The sequence below is a fragment of the Chrysemys picta genome, chromosome 4, assembly GCF_011386835.1.
Source record: "Chrysemys picta bellii isolate R12L10 chromosome 4, ASM1138683v2, whole genome shotgun sequence".
NCBI classification, from domain to species: domain Eukaryota; kingdom Metazoa; phylum Chordata; order Testudines; family Emydidae; genus Chrysemys; species Chrysemys picta.
This window is the reverse complement of record NC_088794.1, coordinates 21,905,550-21,926,260: the sequence shown is the minus strand read 5'-3', so window position 1 is coordinate 21,926,260 and position 20,711 is coordinate 21,905,550. Positions and strand designations below refer to the sequence as shown.

Genomic DNA, 20,711 nt, shown 5'->3' with positions numbered 1-20,711 from the left:
GGCTTGCCTGTGGTTTTGCTTTGGGCGCAGGCTTCTATTGTATCAGCTATTTATCCCTTAAAGGAGGTCCATTCTGTTTTACATTTATCCTGAACGAAAGACCGCTGTTATGCCTACCAGCTTCAAGAGGTTTAACCCAACCCATAGCAATCCTAATGGTGGAGCTGAGCAGTTATATGAGGTTACATTCGCTAGATTCTGCTCTCACTTACCCCAGTGTAAATCTAGGCCATATCTACGCTACCACATATGTCGGCAAAACTTATGTCGCTCAGAGGTGTGAAAAAAAACACACACACACAACCCGGGTGACATAAGTTCCACCGGCATAAGTGGCAGTGTGCACAGAGTGTTATGTCGGCGGGAGAGCTTCTCCCACTAACATAGCTACTGCCGCTCTTTGGGGAGGGGGGTTAATTATGTTGATGGCAGGGCCGGCTCCAGGCACCAGCCTGGCAAGCAGGTGCTTGGGGCGGCCACTCCGAAGGGGGGCGGCACGTCCAGCTATTCGGCGACAATTCGGCGGACGGTCCCTCACTCCCGCTCAGAGCGAAGGACCTCCTGCCGAATTGCTGCCGCAGATCGCAATCACAGCTTTTTTTTTTTTGGCTGCTTGGGGCGGCCAAAACCCTGGAGCTGGCCTTGGTTGAAGGGGAAGCTCTCTCGCATTGGCATAGAGCAATGGTCCCCAACCTTTTTCATCTGGCGGGTGCCAGAAGACAAGCCACGGAGGACGGTGGCGGCGGATGAGCATCCGCCGAAATACCACCAACAAGCAGCAACGTCAATAGGCGTCGCCGCCGAAATGCCGCCGACAAGCAGCGTCATCCAGAGAGACGTTCGGCAGTGACGTCTCTGGTTGACGCTGCTTCTCGGCAGCATTTTGGCAGATGCTCGTCCGCCGGCCAGTACGCGGGCGCACTTAGACGCCCCGGCGGGCACCGCATTGGGGACTCCTGGCATAGAGCGGCTACACGAGAGATCTTACAGTGGCACGGTTGCATCAACACAGCTCTGCCACTGTAAAGTCTTTCATATAGACATAGCCCTAGAATAGAATTGGTCGGCTCATTTTTTTCCTGTAAAAAACTTTCCATGTAAACGGAAAAATTTTATTTCCATCAACATTTCTTCGACTTTCTTAAAAAAACCCTCCAAACTTTTAAATATTTCAATTTAAAGGTGTTTTGGGGTTAAAACATACAAAATGTCAAAGAAATCCTCATGTTTGAGGGAGACATTTTCCATTTTTGTCAAAACATTTCTTATTAGTAAAAAACTTGTGACAAAAAGTTTTCAACCAGCTCTGATCTGGCGTAACAGATCTTGTCTTCATGGGAAGCCCTGGTCTTCACTAGGAGAGAAGGTGAGTTCTTACCTCATCCTAGCTGGCCCGTGGTGACTAACTGAGGTTAAAATCCTAGTGAAAATAAGGCCGTTGTAATTGTAACCCTTGGCTCTCCCATAGCCTTCACCTCGAGACTTGCTCACTGTGACCAGAGTCTCAGGGGAACCAACTGAGGTCACTCAATTAGGGTGAACTGCAAAGAATGGGACAGGCAATCCCCAAAGCTGGTGGCTATTCCAATACTTAGATTTACCAGATCAGCTTCTATAATACCTCACTGGTTACCCAGAAACCAACAACACAGTTCCCTTGAAGTAACCCAGCCTTAGGCCTCCACCCAGACACCCAAGTCAAATATGAGGAGGATTACTGAAAATCTTATTCATCATACAAAAAAGTTCTACCAATCCCAAAGGATCGGACACATTACCTCCCAGGTTAAGGAATGTTCCAGACCTTACCCAAATACACGCTTACAACCAATCCTTATTAACTAAACTAAAATTTATTAAAAAAGAAAAGAGCGAGAGTATTGATTAAAAATCAGTATACATACAGACAGGAGTACAGTTCTGAGCTCAGATTCATAGTAGAGCTTTGTAGTTGCAAAGAGTTCTTTCAGAAATAGACCGTAGATTATAGTTCAATGTCCATATTCAGGGTGAATCCAGTTTAAGACTGGAGATCTCAGCCATGCGGCTTAAGCTTCCCCTGAATGAAGCATCAAGCAGATCGGAGATAAAAAGAATTGGGACCCAAGGCATCTTTATACAGTTTCAGGCCTTCTTGTGACAGCTCCGAGTCCTTTGGTGAACAATAGGCACTTATGGGGATTTTTGAAGTAGATCCATTTCCTAAGCATCGCTGGTAATTAACTATATGGATTAACATAAGGCAATTGCCCGTTTTCTATCATTCTCACGTGATTTCCTATACATTTCAAAGAGAAACGAACACAGTGATGTTAATATGTTTACAGTTCATCTAAATGTTAGTATGTTCCTTTGGTCTCTGAATCAATAGCTATATTGACAGACAGGAACTGTCTGTTTACCTGGCTAGCATCAAACAAGATATGAGTACACACATACTATTAGTATCACCTCTAATTTCTAACAATATAGGTTTGCATTTCAAAGTTCTAGCCTATCTACCATGGAATGGCCTTAATTACCATTTACATACTGTTCTAACATCTCTCTAATGGTTGACTCTGGGTCAATTATCCTGCAGGATGCTTAACCCTTTCTGGCCATACGTCATACTTTGTATAAGGTTTGTTGCAATTATATAACGGCGGTAGCAACAATGATTTGCAAGGTCATATTTTAATTAGATAATGTCACACTCCCACACATGAAAACCATATGTTGCCTTGTCTCCACTAGGATCGTACCTCATGTTAGTTGCCTTGTATTAGCTAACATGAGGTAGGAACATACCCTTTTTTCGAAGGGGCAAAATCACAACAACTGGTGATGAAGATGGGTCCCTAATCCTGGGGTGCCTGCAACACAGGGACTGGTAGTGACCTGCTCATGTAAATAAAAAATTACTTTATAAATGTTTGTATGTCTGGGGGATATTTACTTGTCTGATTGTTCAGCAGAGGGCTGAGCTATCTACATTGCGAGACTGGAACCGTGTACCATAGCGAACGATATCTATGATGAAAAAAAGTGGGTGGTTTTACTGAGCGTAATGGCAGCTAAAACCCATAACTTGCAGTGCAGCCTTACTCTTGCTAAACCAACCGATGAAAGATTTGCTGAGATTATGGAAATTCTGTTAAGTCACTGCTCCCCAACGCTTCCGAAAGCAAATATTAGACACAAAACCAAAAATTGTGCTTCATGATGGGAGCTCATCCACTAACCTTTTGTGATATGGCCAAAAGGTAGAGGAAGAGCTGCAGCAGTTACAGGATGCTGAAATTGTATCCAAGGTTAACTGCAGTGAACGGAGCACCCTTATAGCGTCAGTAGGAAAAGAATGGGGCTGTCGGTATTTACAGTGATTTCAAGGTAACACACATGAAAGCAAAAACTTCACCAGGGGGCAATGCCTAAATTTTTTCAAGCTCATCCACTACCGTTTGCGATACAGCCATGGACAGAGACATCACTTACTGGGCTCTGGAAATCTATCCAAGGTTAGCTGGAGTGAATGCAGCACCCTTATAGTGGCCGTTTCAAGGATCCCATAAAGTAGGGTGACCAGATAGCAACTGTGAAAAAATGGGACAGGTGGGGGGGAAATAGGCACCTATATAAGAAAAAGTCCCAAAAAATGAGACTGTCCCTATAAAAACGGGACATCTGGTCACCCTACCGTAAAGCCGGTATTGCATGCGGATCAGCTTACTTTACATGGAAGAGAGATTATATTTGCCTCATTAGCTGTGAAGAGCATTTCTCCACGATCAACCTTGCCCAACCCTGTCTCCAAATTAACAGACACAAAGGCTTACTCCAATCTAACAGGCTAGTGTTTGGAATAGGTTGTGCACCTGCTATTTGCCAGTGAGCCATGGGCTGTGTATCATAGGGCATTCCTGGCACTCGGTTTTGCTAAGACAATATACTAGTCCTGGCGATAGTTATGAAGAGCATTTTGAGACCCTCCAAAAGGTACTTGTGAGGCTGGCTGGGCAGGGGCTTAGAGCAAACAAGGGGAAATGTGAACTTTTCACAGAGTCACGTACATCTTGTGGCCACTGACCAAGACAGATTGCATAGATCCCAAGAGAAAGCTGAAGCTGTCCTTAGCACGACCCAGCCACAAAACGTGCCCTACGGTTACATGCCTTCTGGGGCCTGGTCATTTAGTACCATCGGTTTTTACTAGAGCTGGTGGGAAATAATACGTCTGAACCATTTCCCAAGAAAAATGCCCTTTTTGCAAAGCCATGGGAAAATTTCAGGTTTTGCCAAAAAAATGTCAACTCCCTGTCAGGAAAATCAAAGTGACAGCTCCCCCGGCAGGCAGGCTGCGGCTCTCTTGTCAATTTCACTTCGGCCTGCCTGCAGCTGGAGGGGGCATGGAGACTGAGCACCCAGGCTTTCTGCCCCGCCAGTCCCGGAGCTGGGTGGGGAGGCTAAGCTGCGGTCAGGATCCTTGTCTTCTATTGCTGAAGCCACTGGAATCCTGCCAGAGCAGCACCGTACCCCTGTAGCTCGTCTTTGTCTATCTGCATGCAGTTAGTAAACCTCGTTCTTCGGAACCAGTGGGGCTGTGTGGTTTCCACATATTCTTAACATTGTGCAGAGAGCACAGACACAACCGTCATGTTCCAATGTGACTTCATTTTCTAGCAAGGAACAGCCCGATGCTGAATTATTCTAGGTTATGGTGGTGTAGCGGAGATAAAAATCCGCTCTTGAGAGTTCAAAGTGCTTTCACAAATGTCGAAAGAGGAGGCTGCAGGGTTGCCCGCCCTCCAGGATCATCCCAGAGTCTCCAGGAATTAAAGATGAAACTTTAATTAAAGATTATGTCAGGTGATGAAGCCTCCAGGAAGACGTCCAGCCAAAACTGGCAACCGTAGGCAGCTATGAGGGTAAATTAAGTACGGAGGAAAGTGTTCCTATCCCCATATGGCAGAGAGGGAAAGTGACTTGCTCTCTGTCACATCAAATGTCAGCAGTAGAGTCAGGACTGGAATTCTGGAGCACCGTTACCCCAAGGCAGGATACGAGCGACTCCCACTGATTGCAGCTGAGAGCGCTGTACCTAAGAGCAAAATTTGGCCCCTAGATTTGCCCGTGCTCAGAGTAGCTCATCAGGAGCGGCTAGATGTTTCTGCCCATGAGTTCAATGTCCCATTGACATCAACTCGGATTCTGTAGCAGAAGATTAAGGGCCAACAAGCCCCACCTCAAGGGTGTTGAAATGTCCCAGGTTCCCTAGAGTTCCACCTTCCTGGTTCCGTTGGCTCTTTGGTGAAATCGGACCAGATCTGTGAGATGTTGTGGTCTTGCTGAATTGGCAAATTGTTGAATTGGAAGTTTTTCTGACCAGCTGTAGTCTTCAGTTAACAGATGGGTAAACTGAGGCCCATAGCAGGGAAGTGACTTGCCTGAGTTCAGATAGGGATTCAGCGGCACGGTCAGGAATGGAACCAGCACTCACAATTCTCAGGCCTTTGCCATAACCACCAAACATTCTTATCAACCTTATCTTAACTAAAGGAGGGACGATCATTTTCTAAGTGACCAGGGTTCTGCTTAAACCTCATCCTCCCTGGGCCTCTGCTACCACATCTCAGAGTGCTTTGAGATCTACAGATTAAAAGAGCTGCATATTATCAAGCCACTAGTCCCAACAAAGGAAGGGAAGATGTAGTGAGCCAGGTAGTGTTTAAACTTGGAGCTGCAGCATCACTATCCTACAACACCATGTTAAGTGTGGGTGGTATTTAAATGAAATTCCCGTGGTTGGTTTAGCTTTAAATTCGCCCCTACTCAGAGCAGCTGCATGTTTCTGCCCAGGACATACCGCTTTGATGCCATGCTTCCCTCAGCCAGGTGCTTATTTTGCACCAAGAGATCAAACCAAAACACATGTGCTTCATGTTTTTAATGCCTTTTATTTATTTGCAGTCACCTTCGAAGGGGAGCCCAGAATTCACCGGAGAGAGGCTTCAGAAATTTGCAAAAGTTCAGTACAGAGAGAAGTTCAAAATCCTTGGCAAGAGGCATGCGGGGGCCAGAGTGTCACAGCCCAGCAGGTTGGAGCAGTGGCAGGAGACGGTTCGGAGCAGCGTGGAAGACAGTCGGTGGCACTTACGCTGCTGGGGCAAAGCCCACCTGACTGTTGCCTACATCGTAAACAGAGTAATATGCCCTGAGGAAGACGTCACCCAGGATCCAGAGGGGCTGCCCGTTCTGGGATGGCAGATAAGTGGGTGAGATGCCCAGGACGCACTCGGTGCTTTTGCTCTGTTGAGAAGAAGATAGAAAGCTGAGTTAAAGCCCTTTGGTTTGGAAGCTCTGGTCATACCCCGTCACATGGATAACACAAGTACGGATGTGCCCAGCAGACCCATATCAAATATACAGCTCTCCGGGAGCCCACCCAGAGGAGACTATGCAAGTAGAGGAAGGTGAGGATAGCGCACTGCGATGAGAATCCATACCGGGAGCACGTAGGCAGAGGGGCTCAGCGGGAAGCTGGTTCCACTGATGGTGAAGGAGATGGTAGGCATGCTGTCAATGCTGCTGCAGCTAACCGTGTACTGTGGAAAGAGGAAGCAAGAGCAGGTTTGCGTACTATGTACAGCCACTGCAGACAAAATGCTACATCCCATGGGACTCTCGAACCCCGCGCTTCTCCACACAGAGCTGCCTTCCATCAGCCTGGGAAAGCTCTTTATAACGATCACATGGAAAAGGAAGGAAGTCAAATGCTTTACTACAATTGAAAGGCCTCAACACCCTGAACAAGCAGAGATTATTAGGTCCACCTTACAGATGGGCAAACAGGCACAAAAAAGGTTAAATGAGTTGCCCAAGACCCAACTGAGAGTGAGTGGCAGATCCAAGAATAGAATAGTCCAGGCAACCAGTCACCTGCTTTAACAACTAGACCACACTTTCTCTAAGCTGCTTCACCTAACAGAAACCTGCTTAGCGGCAAGGTTCTTCCCCTCTTCCACTTTTAAGCCTCCCGGTGGCCAGCTGTTCTCCATACCTCTCCATCGCTGTTCTCCTGAGCGCCAATGTCCTCCATCAACTGCGAAAAAACCGCCTGTGGAGCAGTGAGTAGGGAAGTTCCAGTGTCCACAATCCCCTGGCAGCCACTGCTACACCAGCCAGTGGACTGTCCGTCAACAGAGAAACTAAGGGAACAGAACACAGGACACTTCAGCAGGAAAATTCCGCAGCAATGTACCTATCTCTTGCATGATGAACCAAGAACATGGGGGTGCTGCCATTAGAGATGTTAGAGCTACTGTTTTGTGTTCTCGTGGCATCTCTGGAACTTTTTAAGTTTGGGTTATCTAAGGTCCCACAGAGACTCAGGGGCAGAGTCTGGAGTAGAACCCAGGAGCCGAGTCCGGAGTAGGAGCCAGGAGTCCAGGTCTTGGCTCCCAGAGTCCTCTGTCTGATCACGGAGGACAGGTTAATCAAAGGCTATTAGCCAAGATGGTCAGGGATGCAACCCACCCCATGCTCTGGGTGTCCTTAGCCACAGATTGCCATAAACTGAGAGTGGACAACAGGGAATGGATCACTCAGTGATTGTCCTGTACTGTTCATTCCCGCTGAAGCACCTGGCATTGGCCACAGTTGGAAGACAGGCTAGATGGACCATTCGTCTGATCCAGTGTGGCCATTCTTAGGTTTGTTGTTATGATCAAACATGTTCCAAAGCCCATTGAAATTAACGGAAGGACTCCCACAGATTATGATGGGCTCAGGATCAGGCCCTACATTCCTACAGAAAATATCAATGACAACCACCTTACCCTTCAATTCCAATTTGCCAATAAGCATCCTGGGTGACAGGCGTCCAGACAATCTGACCAGAGTGCAAATTGGAGTCAATCCCTCCAAAGAGAAGTTCACCACCATCCTGAATGCCCTCTTGCCTAAACAAACGCACAGGAGAGAAAGTGCCTGGTTATTTATAGCCATCTCCGGAGTCCAAAGATAGACTGTGACTGGAACATCCAGGATCCTAGCTGAAGTTATAGCACAAAAACCTTCTCAGAGATAGACCAAGAACCCTGGTGACAATGGGGGGGGTCGGAAATCAAGCTTATGGGGAGCTTTCGATCATCATGCACCAGACACATTGGTGCTGTGACACCTGCCCGTTCATCCAGTGAGATGCAAACCTGGGCAGTCCCCAAATACGACGACGGCGGGTGGGTGCCAGTGAGTTTGCAATGGGGTGTTTCAGAAAAGCCTCATCTACTGTTTGGAGAAAATGAATCATCTTGTAACAAGGGTGGAGTTGTCAATCTAGTGCCCAGCATTCAAAGGTGCCATGGAGGTAACTGTGGGTACTCGGCATCTGGGAAAAAGCTGGCACGGAGTGTCCAGAGCAAATCATAGAATCGTAGGACTGGAAGGGACCTCAAGAGGGCATCGAGTCCAGTCCCCTGCTCTCGTGGCAGGATTAATTATCTAGACCAGGGGTCTCAAACACGCGGCACATCCCACACCCCTCCCGCACTCCAACCCCCTGCCCTGAGCCCCCTGTCACATCCCACACCCCAACCCCCTGCCCTGAGCCCCCTGCCACACCCCAACCCCCTGCCCTGAGCCCCCTGCCACATCCCGCACCCCAACCCGCTGCCCTGAGCCCCCTGCCACATCCCGCACCCCAACCCACTGCCCTGAGCCCCCTGCCACATCCCACACCCCAACCCGCTGCCCTGAGCCCCCTGCCACATCCCGCACCCCAACCCCCTGCCCTGAGCCCCCTGCCACATCCCGCACCCCGACCCGCTGCCCTGAGCCCCCTGCCACATCCCACACCCCAACCTCCTGCCCTGGGCCCCCTGCCACACCCCAACCCGCTGCCCTGAGCCCCCTGCCAAATCCCACACCCTGACCCCCTGCCCTGAGCCCCCTGCCACATCCCACACCCTGACCCCCTGCCCTGAGTCCCCTGCCACATCCCACACCCTGACCCCCTGCCCTGAGCCCCCTGCCACATCCCACACCCCAACCCCCTGCCACATCCCACACCCCTCCCACACCCCAACCCCCTGCCCTGAGCCCCCTGCCACATCCCACACCCCAACCCCCCGCCACATCCCACACCCCAACCCCCTGCCCTGAGCCCCTGCCACATCCCACACCCCAACCCCCTGCCACATCCCACACCCCTCCCACACCCCAACCCCCTGCCCTGAGCCCCCTGCCGCACCCTGCACCCTTTCTGCACCCCCTGGGGGCAGCGTTGGGGTGGGGACTTCGGGGAAGGGGTTGGATTGGGGCAGGGAAGGGGTGGAGTGGTGGCGAGGCCAGAGGCAGCGAGGAGGGGTGTCAGTGATGTGGCCCTCGGTTCAATGCACTAGTCCTCATGTGGCCCGTGTGGTCGTTTGAGTTTGAGACCCCTGATCTAGACCATTCCTGACAGGTGTTTGTCTAACCTGCTCTTAAAAATCTCCAATGACAGAGATTCCACAACCTCCCTAGGCAATTTATTCCAGCACTTAACCACCCTGACAGTTAGGAACTTTTTCCTGATGTCCAACCTAAACCTCCCTTGCTGCAATTTAAATCCATTGCTTCTTGTCTTATCCTCAGAGGTTAAGAAAAACAATTTTTCTTCCTCCTCCTCCTAACAACCTTTTACATACTTGAAAGCGGTCATCATGTCCCCTCTCAGTATTCTCTTCTCCAGACTAAACAAACCCAGTTTTTTCAATCTTCCCTCCTAGGTCATGTTTTCTAGACCTTTAATCATTTTTGTGGCTCTTCTCTGGACTCTCTCCAATTTGTCCACATCCTTCCTGAAATGTGGCACCCAGAACTGGACACAATACTCTAGTTGAGGCCTAATCAGAGTGGAGTAGAGCAGAAATGGTACAGTGAAGCCTAGAGACTGTAGCCCCCAAGGAACATGCTACGTCTGATTGGGTAGAACCTTCACCACATTATTCTGCTGTTGGCCCTCCTCAGGGCATGGGAGACCAGAGGAGCTGACACAAAGGGAAAGGGATCATGGGAAATATAAAGACAGTAGAAGGGCTTAAAGAGACGGGGAATAGCCTCCTCCTACTTACCCACTCAGGTAGAAGCTGAAGAGCGGGGCACTGAGGAGGTTCTCCTGGATCAGACCTTGCATCACAGTAGTGGCACCGCCAGCAGCAATGGCAGGGAAACCCAGACCGAGGATCCCATCGAACTGAGCATAGACAAAGTCGGTGCCAGGCTCAGTCTCACTCAGGCCAAACTCCTGTTTTGTGATGGAAACGTCCTGGATCTGCAGAGCAAGAGATGGGAATAGCCATTACAACCAGACAGAGCAAGCAGGCCACTGAACCTAGCAAACCCAGGAAGGAGAACTTTGGGTGCACTTATCTAACCAGCCAAGAAATCTCAGAGCACTTTCTGTGGGTATCATCACCTCCATTTTATAGATAGGGAAACAGGCACAAACAGGGAAGCTATTTACCTAACGCTTACCCAGCCCGTCAGAAACAGAGTTAAGAGTAAAAACCAGATCTCCCAACTCCCACTACTAGACCACGCTGCCTCTTACAATAATATGTTGTTACTACTAGCAAGACCCACTGAGGCTCAGACATTCCTCCAAAGCTCTGCAACTAGTGGATGTCCAACTAAAGAAAGGCTTCCCAGCTACAGATGCCTCTCCATACACAGCCTGGGAGTCTGAAGGTTCACGGTGTTGAAAAAAGAATGCTGAGTGCCTTGGGTTTTGTTTGAAATACTCCCAAACATCCTGTTCCCCAACCACCTCGTTTCTGAAAGCCCACTTCAAAAACCCAGATTATATCCTTATCATCTGGAGATTAAAAGTGGAATAGATGTCTCGGTTCTGGCCCTCGGCAAGGCACTGTTTGAACAGAAAATTCCCCAATGAGTGATGGGCCGTATATTCACTAGCTAGAGTGAGTGATCTCAGCCCCCTCATGGCAGGGCCTACAGGGGAAATCAGAGACTTTCTACCACTGCCTGCTGAAGGAGTTTGGATGCTAGCACCTGCCAGCTCATGCGAAGCTCAAATAACTATGTCCTCTCCTCAGCTGATGCTATTACTTACTGTCACGGTGTCATAGCCAAAGACTCCAGTGAGACTGCCACTGCCGTACTGCAGAGAGAAGGTCTGTCCATTGGAAGAGTAAGTGGAGGAGTCATTGGGGTTGAACAGAGTGTGGGTGGCTAGAGGTAAACACAGATCAGCGTCAGTTATCAGCTCATGCGAATGACCGATTCAGACTCGGAGTTGAAGCTCCCCACCCCGAACTGAGCCCGACACTAATCCCCTCTAGAAATGTCCAATAATGGCAAAACTTGACCTTTCTGTAGCACCTTCCCCCTGCGGTTCTCCAACACTTTGCACCCGTTACTAATCAATTAAGCCTCACCGCTCCTCTTCGAGGTAGGTCTAATCACCCGCACTTTACAGGTGGGGGATGAAGGCACAAAACAGGGCAGTGACTTGCCCAATGGGACACAACCCTGCCCCACAATCCTGTTCTTTAGCCACGGGACCATCCCTTCCCTGGCTTGCCTCTTTCTTTGCATGCAGCCGTCTGAAACTGTCACATGTGCCTACACTGATTGAAACAGTTTTTTGGGGCTTCAGACACCTCAGCAATGGAGCCGTTATGGGACTGAAAGCCTTTGAATAGGAATTTCTGCCCTTTGTAATACACGGATTGATTTTATTTTTATAGACACATAAACAGGGCAAGAAATAACGCTGCTGCAGAAGATCCAAGAAAGACAACTGTGAAGGTCTGGACATGTGTCAAGAGCAGACGCAGGAAGGATACCAGACAGGGTGACAGATACCAAATTGCAAGCAGGTAGAAATAGAGGAAGATCAAGGATGTGCTGGACGGACATGGTGGAGACTGACATGCAACAAAAGGTTCAAAGATGAACAAAGCCACGAAGCTGGTACGAGGTAGGAAGTGGTGGACAGACTTCGTTCGCCCTAGGGTCAGCTGAGCCGATGGATGGGAAGCAAAGAAGAGAAGAATAATGTGCGTGTCCGTGTGCGTATTATATAATCAAACAGTATCTATTTTAAATTATGTGTGCGTGTATATCTATAAATAAATCAATTATTATTTGAATTCCCATAAGAATCTAGGAGCTCCAGTCATGGACCAGCCCCCACTGTGCCAGGCGCTGTACAAACAGAACAAAAAGAGGGTCCCCGCCCCACAGAGCTTCCAAACTACGTAAATGACATGCGCTTCCATAGTCTTGGTTATCTTTCGGTCTGCAGTGGGACTTCAGAACACTCCTAGCATATTGGGATTTGAAGGGCGTCATTCCTGACGAACAATCCGGATTACGGCTCGGTCAGTGCCCAGGATGGGATACTGTGATAGAGAACCTCCCTCCATGATAGAGACGTTTCCCTCGGCCCCTTGTGCATGGCGATTACTCACTGCAGGCCTGGCTCTGGCAGTACGTCGAGGGCACCCACAGGTTGGAGGAGCCGGTGTCGAAGAGAACCAGGAAGCTCTGGGGTGGGGTTCCAATGCTGATCGCCCCATAGTAGGACACCTAGAGAAAAGGGGGCATTCTTTTCATCACAGGTTCTCCTCCTCACGATCCGTGTCACTTGCCAACCAATAGTACTATTGAGCATGCTGAAGACAGTCACTGCCATCTGCACCACATATGTCATCTCAAACCAATGGGGCTGCCAGGTGGGTGGATGGTGACAAGAGACGGTGGAATCTCATGCAGTTAGAGGTTTTGCAAACGACTCCAACTATGCTAGAGGGTTTCCAAAAAAGGGCAAACTTTCCCCCCTTCCATTTTAACCCTTCTCTTTCCTCCAGAGAGATTCAATTTCTTAAATATATATTCTAGCTAGAGGGCAGCCTGTGCTCTTTATTAGGGCCGAGAGAATTGTTGGGTCTTTTACTCCTCACGGAACAAAATCTATATGGAGGAACCACTGGGCATAGCTGAGTCCCAAATAACTGTGTTTACTAACTACAGCAGAACCTCGGAGTTACGAACAGCAGAGTTATGACCTGATTGGTCAGCCACACACCTCATTTGGAACTGGAAGAACACAATCAGGCAGCAGAGACCAAAAAAAAAGCAAATACTGTACAGTACAGTACAGTACTGTGCTAAATATAAACGACTAAAAAAATAAAGGGAAAGTTTAAAAAAAAGATTTGACAAGGTAAGGAAATTGCTCCCGTGCTTGTTTCAAAATGGCTAAAAGCAGCATTTTTCTTCTACATAGTAAAGTTTCAAAGCTGTGTTAAGTCAGTGTTCAGTTGTAAACGTCTGAAAGAACAACCAGAACGTTTTGTTCAGAGTTACGAACATTTCAGAGTTACAAACCACCTCCAGTCCTGAGGTGTTCGTAACTCTGAGGTTCTACTGTAGACACAAACATGCAAGGCTTAGCTACATACATGTGGCTGCTCTGGTTGGCTGCTCTAAAACACGGTGACCACCATGAGAGGGCCCACAAACTATTTAAAGGGATACTACCCGATTCCTGTACACTACAAGAACCGTCCTACAGAAGATGGGCTGGTGCAAGTTGGAGATCATATTTTCCATTTGAATTTCTCGCTCTCCTCCCATCCTTGCTCCACGGTTGACAGCCTCTATCTTTTCCTTGTCTCTGCTCCATTTTTGTCATTATTTTTTCCAATCAGGTACATACTCACATCCAGGTAGTTAACCAGGGCCTCATAGGCAACAGCAAAGTTGTTGAAGTACTTGCTGGCTGGGTCAGACTTGTGGTTCTTCAGGTAGTCCCTGAGTACGCCCTTCTCCTTCATCACCTCCCGCATGGATTTGAATTTCTTCAGGGGAATTCTGCACAGAACAGAAAGACAGCGATCAAGTCTCCCCTCGTCATTGTCCCTCTTCCTATTCCCCCTCTCCTTTTTGGTCTCACTCTTCCTGCTTCTCTTCCATAGCTTCAATAGGTTTGGGATGGGGTAGTTTGGTGGTATGTTTTCCAGTCACTGAAAGAACCCAATGCACTTGGACTAATTAGTGGGGTTCCACAGGGACTGACTTCATTGTAATTACAGCAGGGATAAATTTCACCCCATATCTTCCATAGTCTTGGTTCTCTTAAGACCTCTCTGAAGTATGAAAGTAGCACACTGGAAAGCTAAGAATGGGAGATGGACACTGGGGTAATGGTGTCAATGTTAAGGCCAACCGTGGACTATTTTTCCTTGGACTCAGGGAAAATGCAAAGCCATAGAAGAAAAAGCTGATCCTTCTTAAGAATAGTACTTCGCATTTGTACAAGCACTACTGATTCACTGATCTGCAAGTCTAGTAAGGTCAGTAGCACTGCCCCCATTTTGCAGATAAGTAAACTAATGCACAGAGAGATTAAGTGATTTGTCCAAGGTCACAGAGCCTGTCAGTGGCAGTGCCAAGGACAGAACCCAGGAGTGCCACTCTCCTTCTCAAACCACTCCCCACAATGTTCCTATTCCTTCCTTCACACCAGCATAATCAGCAATCGCTGTCAAGTGGCCACACTGTTATTCCATGCTCACCTCACCATCCCCTCTGAGAGGTGGAGACACACCAAGGCGAGGATCAGCCACTTCATGATGCTCTTCTTGTGCAAGCAGTTTCTCAACAGTCCCCCGGTTCAGTCCTGGACGCCGGGCTAAGGTTGGAGTCCCAGGCTCCCTGCCTATATACCCAAAGGGTGCACTGTTGTCTCCGCCTCCTTTTGCCACTATATCATTCACATATCAGAAGCTTATCAACTGTCAATAACACTTCATGCTGCGGCTTGCCCTAACAGGGCTAAGGACCCTTTATCTCAAGAACAGCTGCTTAATCAGAAGGCTAATTGCCATTTTATTTTTAAATTACTCCTTGAAGAGAAATGTTGGAACGATAAGAGGAATCGAAGTTCTTAAACTCCCAAAACACCCAACAACCCACCAGCTTGTTCCCCTTTATCTTCCACTTGCTTGCAGTCTGATAGTTCTATCGCATGCTTTCTCCAAAGGAGGAAAAGTTTGATCACACACGGCAGTTGGCTTATAATGGAAAGAACAACAAGATTAGAATCGTTTTGGGTGACCTGCATTGTTTCCGTCCCAGTACTCGCCTGTAACTTTTCAAGAGGCCAAACAAGTACAAGCAGGGCTGCCCAGAGGGGGGAGCAAATGGGGCAATTTGCCCCAGCCCCCCACGAGAATACAGTATTCTATAGTATTGAAACTTTTTTTTATGGAAGGGCTCCCGAAATTGCTTTGCCCCAGGCCCCCTGAATCCTCTGGGCGGTCCTGAGTACAAGGGTATGTAACGTCCCTCAGAGAACAAAACATGGTGGTGTGGGTTGCATATCGAAACAGTCTCTGCTGATTAGGGGAGCTCCATTCACCTTGGAAGGCAGGAATGTCCCTATGGTGGCCTTTTAAAAACAACCAAGGGGTGAATTTTAGGGAAGGATTTTTATAACCCCCAAGAGCCCCATTGTTTGTGCAACTGTATGTTTAATTTGCATTTGCAATTACACTGAGTGCGTGACAGTACATCAAATCTTTGCATGTAAGTACAGTAAAAATTGTAGTAGTGAGGCCAGCTAAGTACTTAAAAGAGATTATGCAAGGTTAGGTGAGACTCTTACATGCAAAAAAACCCAAACATTTAAGTCATCATTAGCCCCACAAATATCCAATTTGCCCTCAAAAGTAATTGCAGGTGCACTGGTAACTCTTAACCTTAACTCTGCCCAGTAGTTACACTAATGGAGCAGTGGCAGACGCACAAAAAGTGTCTTTAAAAATCAGTTTTGTCTAAGCTGAGATACCAAACACTAAAATGCCTTAATCGTAATCTTATTGCTATTAAATGGTGTCACTACAGAGCAGAGTTAGTTATTTGGGTGCCTTCACCATGCATTTCCATTTCTTAATAAAAATCTTAACTCTGAATTTCTTGGGTTTGGAGATGATCACTATCATGTTTTTCACCTTGCCATACTGAGATGCACTCTAAACCTTAATTCCATTTTAATCTTTTTTTGTCTGGGACTTAATAGAATATTTAGGGTTGCCAACATTGTATTTCAAAAATAAAGGCCGGTTTTCATAGCGCGCGCACACACATCTATCTGGCTGACACTGCGGAGAGGTGGGGGTGGCAACTTGCCAAAACTTGGTGTCTGTAGTTTGCATATTTATTATTATTATTAAGCAACACTCACCAGGGTATTTCTTGCTGCTTTTTGCAGCTCCTGATCCTCTTGTGCGGTGAGGAAGAAATCTCTGCAGGGTGCCATTTCAGATTTCAATGCGGGGTGAAGGCCCAACTTTCAGCAGGGGGTCCAGAGGCCACTTTGGCACGACGGAGGAGCGGCCGGGACTAATTTGAGCAGCATTGAGACCCCGTACGGCCAGGTCAAGTTGCCAACTGGCGGCACTTCACAAAGTGCAATCCCAGAGGTGGAGCACGGTTCTGCCCGATTTCAGGTGCCAGAGCGATCCTCCGGACCACCCTGGCTGCTGGCAGTGCTACACTCCTGGTTGAATTACGGGATAAAAGGCACTCATACTGATTTTGTATTTAAATAAGGGGCATCCCTTATAACACAGGACTGTTGTTATCCCTATGGAGGCACAGCCCAGCAGACCACCAGGGGCGGAGAGCTCTGATCATAAACTCGATCACCCTTGGATCTGCAAGGGAGACTTTATCAATGGCCTTGCTCGGCCTTGGAGAACGAAGCCCCCCTGTGCACAGGACAGGAACAGCAAAACCTTCCCCACTACTCAGCAGCAACTAGCTCAACTCCTGCGTCCGTCAGCTGGGGCCACCACTTCATCATCCAGTTCCCATCAATACCCTCCAACGTCAATCCCTGTCCTGATCATTATTGCTGTTTGCTCCTGAGCCCCGAGTCACGTGGATTCTGACACGAGCTGTTAGGGGAGCGAATTCCAGAGTGTGCATCACTCGCTAGGAGAAAAACCCCTCTGGACATTTCGTCTATACTTCAGAGGTTCCAGTTCCAGGGGCATCAGTGTTGTCCTGTTGCTGCTAAGTTCAAAGGGAGCTTCACTTGCACCCTTGTGATCAACCGTGGTGGGTTTTGCAAAGATTTCACAGGGGGAAGGGCCAGAAGGGACCATTTCGATCATCTAATCTGAGCTCCTGCATAACACAGACCAGAGCATTTCACCCAATCATTCCTGAATCAAGTCCAGTGTCTGGATCAAACCACCAGTGTGTAGCCCTGTTCTGAGTGCATTGTGCCTACTTCCGGCAGATAGCTGGGGGTGGGAGGTGTCTGTCTCCCCTTTCCCCCACCCCACTTTCTTTTTAAACGGTCACTTTGTCAACACTTGAAGAACTTTTCACACCAATCAAGTCTTATGGAATTGCTTCCTCCATAGTCTCTTTTCCTAACTGCAGATGGGTAAATTCTTCAGCCTATTGTCATAAGAGCAGTGCCACACTTTGCAGCAGTTTAGATGTCTGATTTCCTTGATATCTGTGGGAACAGGGAGAGGTGCAGAACAGCAAGGAGAAGGAAGACTCTCAAGCTTAGCTACACAAGCAGCAGCTCTTACCCTCCACCCCAAAGATTGTGACTGTTCTCAGCAGAGGTATATGCTACGTGGCCCATATCCTGTTCTCTGGATTTTTATTATAAAAGGGTAAATATAAATATCAGCTCACTCAAGGGGACCCTTATCACCAAGGACCTAGATAAACAGTGGAAACTGCTCGCCCCATGGGCCAAAATTACAGAAAAGCAAATTGAATGTGGGTGGGAAAGGGGCATGGAAGGAACCCTGTTATCCCACCTCACACACTCAGATCTGATTTGGTCTTGCAGAATGTTCCTTTCTCCTTCAAGCGCCATTAAAAATGGGCAAGAGGCCAGGTGCCTGGTTGTATCAACTGAAGCATGATTTATTGCCAACACTAGAAATGTAAGAATTGCTAAACTGGTTCAGAGCAATGATCTAAATCCAGGATCCTGTGGCCATCATTAGCAGATGATTCACGGGTCACTGCAATGAACATCATAGTGGACAATTATGGAGTAACCTGCTCCTAAAGGAACTTTATTCCTGACTCCAGGCAGTAGTGGTTGATGTATTCCCTGAAGCATGAAAGTTTATAGTCCTCGTGCATTTTCTATCCTGTCTGACCCAAACATGGATGTTCTCATTATTGATCTAAATATCTACTCATCTGACGTCCTACCAATTTTCTTAGGTTCAATGATCTTTTGTGGCAATGAGTCCCATACGTTAATTACATACTGTGTAAAAAATGGATTTTCTTCCGTCAGTTCTAAAATGCACTGCCTTTCAGTTTCATTGGATATTGATTTGGTTTTGTCTTAAGAAGTTACTAGGGTACACAGGAGCACCTGAGACGTCTCTATTGCAGTCATTATTTCATATTCCTCTCTCATGACCCCTTTTATGCATCTCCTCTCCAAAACAGATAGTCCCCGCTCTCTTCACACTGAAGCCTTTCCAGGACTCATCATACTATCACCCAGCTCTGCCCCTTTCTCTTTCTGCTAACATGCTTTTCGTAGACGGGGAGACCAGAACTGAACAAATCAGTGAACTTCAGAGTCATCTAGGCAATTTGGCTACACAACATTCACTCATTTCAATGAGAGGTGGGTGGATGAATCAGAGTCAGTTTTGACAATCTCAACCAGAATCCCAGCTGCAGATGTGGTGTTAATTGAGAAAATCGGCATAACGACACAGTACTATTTTCAATCTCTATCTTTAGAACACATTCTTTAGTTTTCTGGCCACTACTATACACCAAGCCGGGGTTTTCATCAAGTTGTCCTCAGTAACAGCAGGGTCTTTTCCTTGTGTCATTTCTATCAGTTTAGAACCTAGTAAGCTGAATTTTATCTGCCATCATTAGTTCTTTGCCAACTTCTCTGGTTTTAACTAACCTAAATAATCATTGTGTCTGCAAATGTTGCCACTGCTTCATTCATCCCATCCCATATCATTAATATAATAAACACTGGCCTTAGCGTGGACCTTTGTGGCATATTGCAGTGTTAACCTTTTGACAGGTTGAAATAGGGTGACCAGACAGCAAATGTGAAAAATCAGGACAGGGGGTGGGGGGTAATAGGAGCCTATATAAGAAAAAGACCCAAAAATCAGGACCGTCCCTATAAAATCAGGACATCTGGTCACCCTAGGTTGAAAATTGGCCATTGACTCCTCTTTCTTTTCTGTCTCTTAGCCAGTTTCTGATCCATGACAGAATTTTCTCTCTCACTCCTGTGATCGTTCAGTTTTCTTAAGAACTTCTTTGTGAGGGACTTTGCCAAAGGCTTTTTAAAGCCCAGATAAGTTCTATCAACCAGTCCTCCTTATTCACTACTTGGTCAAACAAGCTCAAAAAATTCTAGTAGATTAGAGAAGCATGATTTTCCCTAACTGGAACTGTCCCCAAGTCTTATGATATGTGGTGGTTTCCTTAACGGTCACACCACTGAAATCAAAGGATTCTCAGATTTCATTAAAAAACACACACACACACACACATTTATAGCACTGTTTGCAGAGAAACCCTGAAACCATGACCCCTAAAGCACAAAGAAAGTCCCCAAATACTTATTTTTTAAAAAGCGTATGATTTTAAGCCAATCTCCTGATTTTTGGGGGGTCTGATGTAATTTTCAAATGCTTGAGATTGGCAATACTGCTACTGCCTGCAGTTTGAATTATTTGGGTACATTTCACAGCTGATAAGAAGCTCAAACAGGAGCCTTTTATTAAGTGATAGCTCAAAGCTAAATAGATTGTAGCTAGTAAGCACTTTGGGTCCTCGAGTCTGTTTCTCCATCTCCTCCCATTGTCCTTATTATGCTTTGCTCGATGGTGCCCCTTTGTGTTTGGCACAGCCTCCAAAATCCCACCAGCCAAGAAGCTCCCCTCAAATAACTTCAAACACACCTCTCTTGCGATGCCCCTTCACTTCCTTTCATTGGAACCAGTGGGCTCTGTATTGTATTATCCAGGTTAGATTTAAGCTCTTTTGGGCAGGAACTGTCATCCGTATTCCACAAAGCACTTTCTATAAACAGTGAGATTTTCAAGGGTACACATGCAGCCAGGTGCTTACATTCCATTTTGCCTTTGAAAATCTCCCACAACATGGCAAAAGTAGTGAATAACCAGGCAGAGGCTGTTGCTGGAGGCAGGATACTGGGTCTTGATGGAGCAATGCGCTGATCTCACATGGAAAAGCCTATGTTCTGTTGCTTGGGAAAGGCACAGGACTGGAAAAGCAACAGGTCAGAATTGAAGTGAATTGGCGTAACTGTTTGTGGGGAGCCCAGGACTGGTAAAACAGAGCGTAGTGTAGGTCAGGACTAGGGTGCATTGGCACAGCTGTTCATGAGATCAAGAATAGAATAACAAGAAGTGCTGCAGGCCATGATTGCAGGACACCGGCAGAGCTACAGGTGGCGTCCAGGACTGAAATAGCATAGGTTACAGGAGGTTGGGATAGAGGTGCATTGGCAGAGCTGTATGGGGAGGCCAAGACTGGCATAGCAGGTCAGGATTCGGAGCACTAGCAGAGTTGCATGAAGGAAAGTGCCTACTTACACTAGCATTGATTCTGGGCAGCACACAGGGTCTCCAACTTAAACAAGCAACTAAAATTCATCTTTAAAC

General features: G+C 47.3%; 1 protein-coding gene across 3 annotated transcripts; it reads right to left on the bottom strand.

Moving 5' to 3' along the window:
- Positions 1-5,916: 5,916 nt before the first annotated feature.
- On the bottom strand, positions 5,917-20,634 carry LOC101944245 (gastricsin-like). 3 transcript variants are annotated; one of them, XM_065591621.1, is made up of 11 exons: positions 16,845-20,634; positions 16,235-16,513; positions 14,565-14,752; positions 13,710-13,860; positions 12,456-12,573; positions 11,093-11,211; positions 10,092-10,291; positions 7,818-7,940; positions 7,040-7,187; positions 6,486-6,584; positions 5,917-6,288 (listed from the first exon to the last, which is right to left on the bottom strand). In XM_065591621.1, exons 3-11 carry the CDS (start codon positions 14,618-14,620, stop codon positions 6,133-6,135), a joined length of 1,170 nt encoding a protein of 389 aa, XP_065447693.1. In that variant the 5' UTR covers positions 14,621-14,752; positions 16,235-16,513; positions 16,845-20,634; the 3' UTR covers positions 5,917-6,132. The 3 variants fall into 3 exon arrangements, with proteins under 3 accessions (XP_065447693.1, XP_065447691.1, XP_065447694.1); XM_065591619.1 differs by having other exon boundaries at positions 14,565-15,062; positions 16,235-20,634; XM_065591622.1 differs by having other exon boundaries at positions 14,565-14,707; positions 16,235-20,634.
- Between the last annotated feature and the right edge of the window lie 77 nt (positions 20,635-20,711).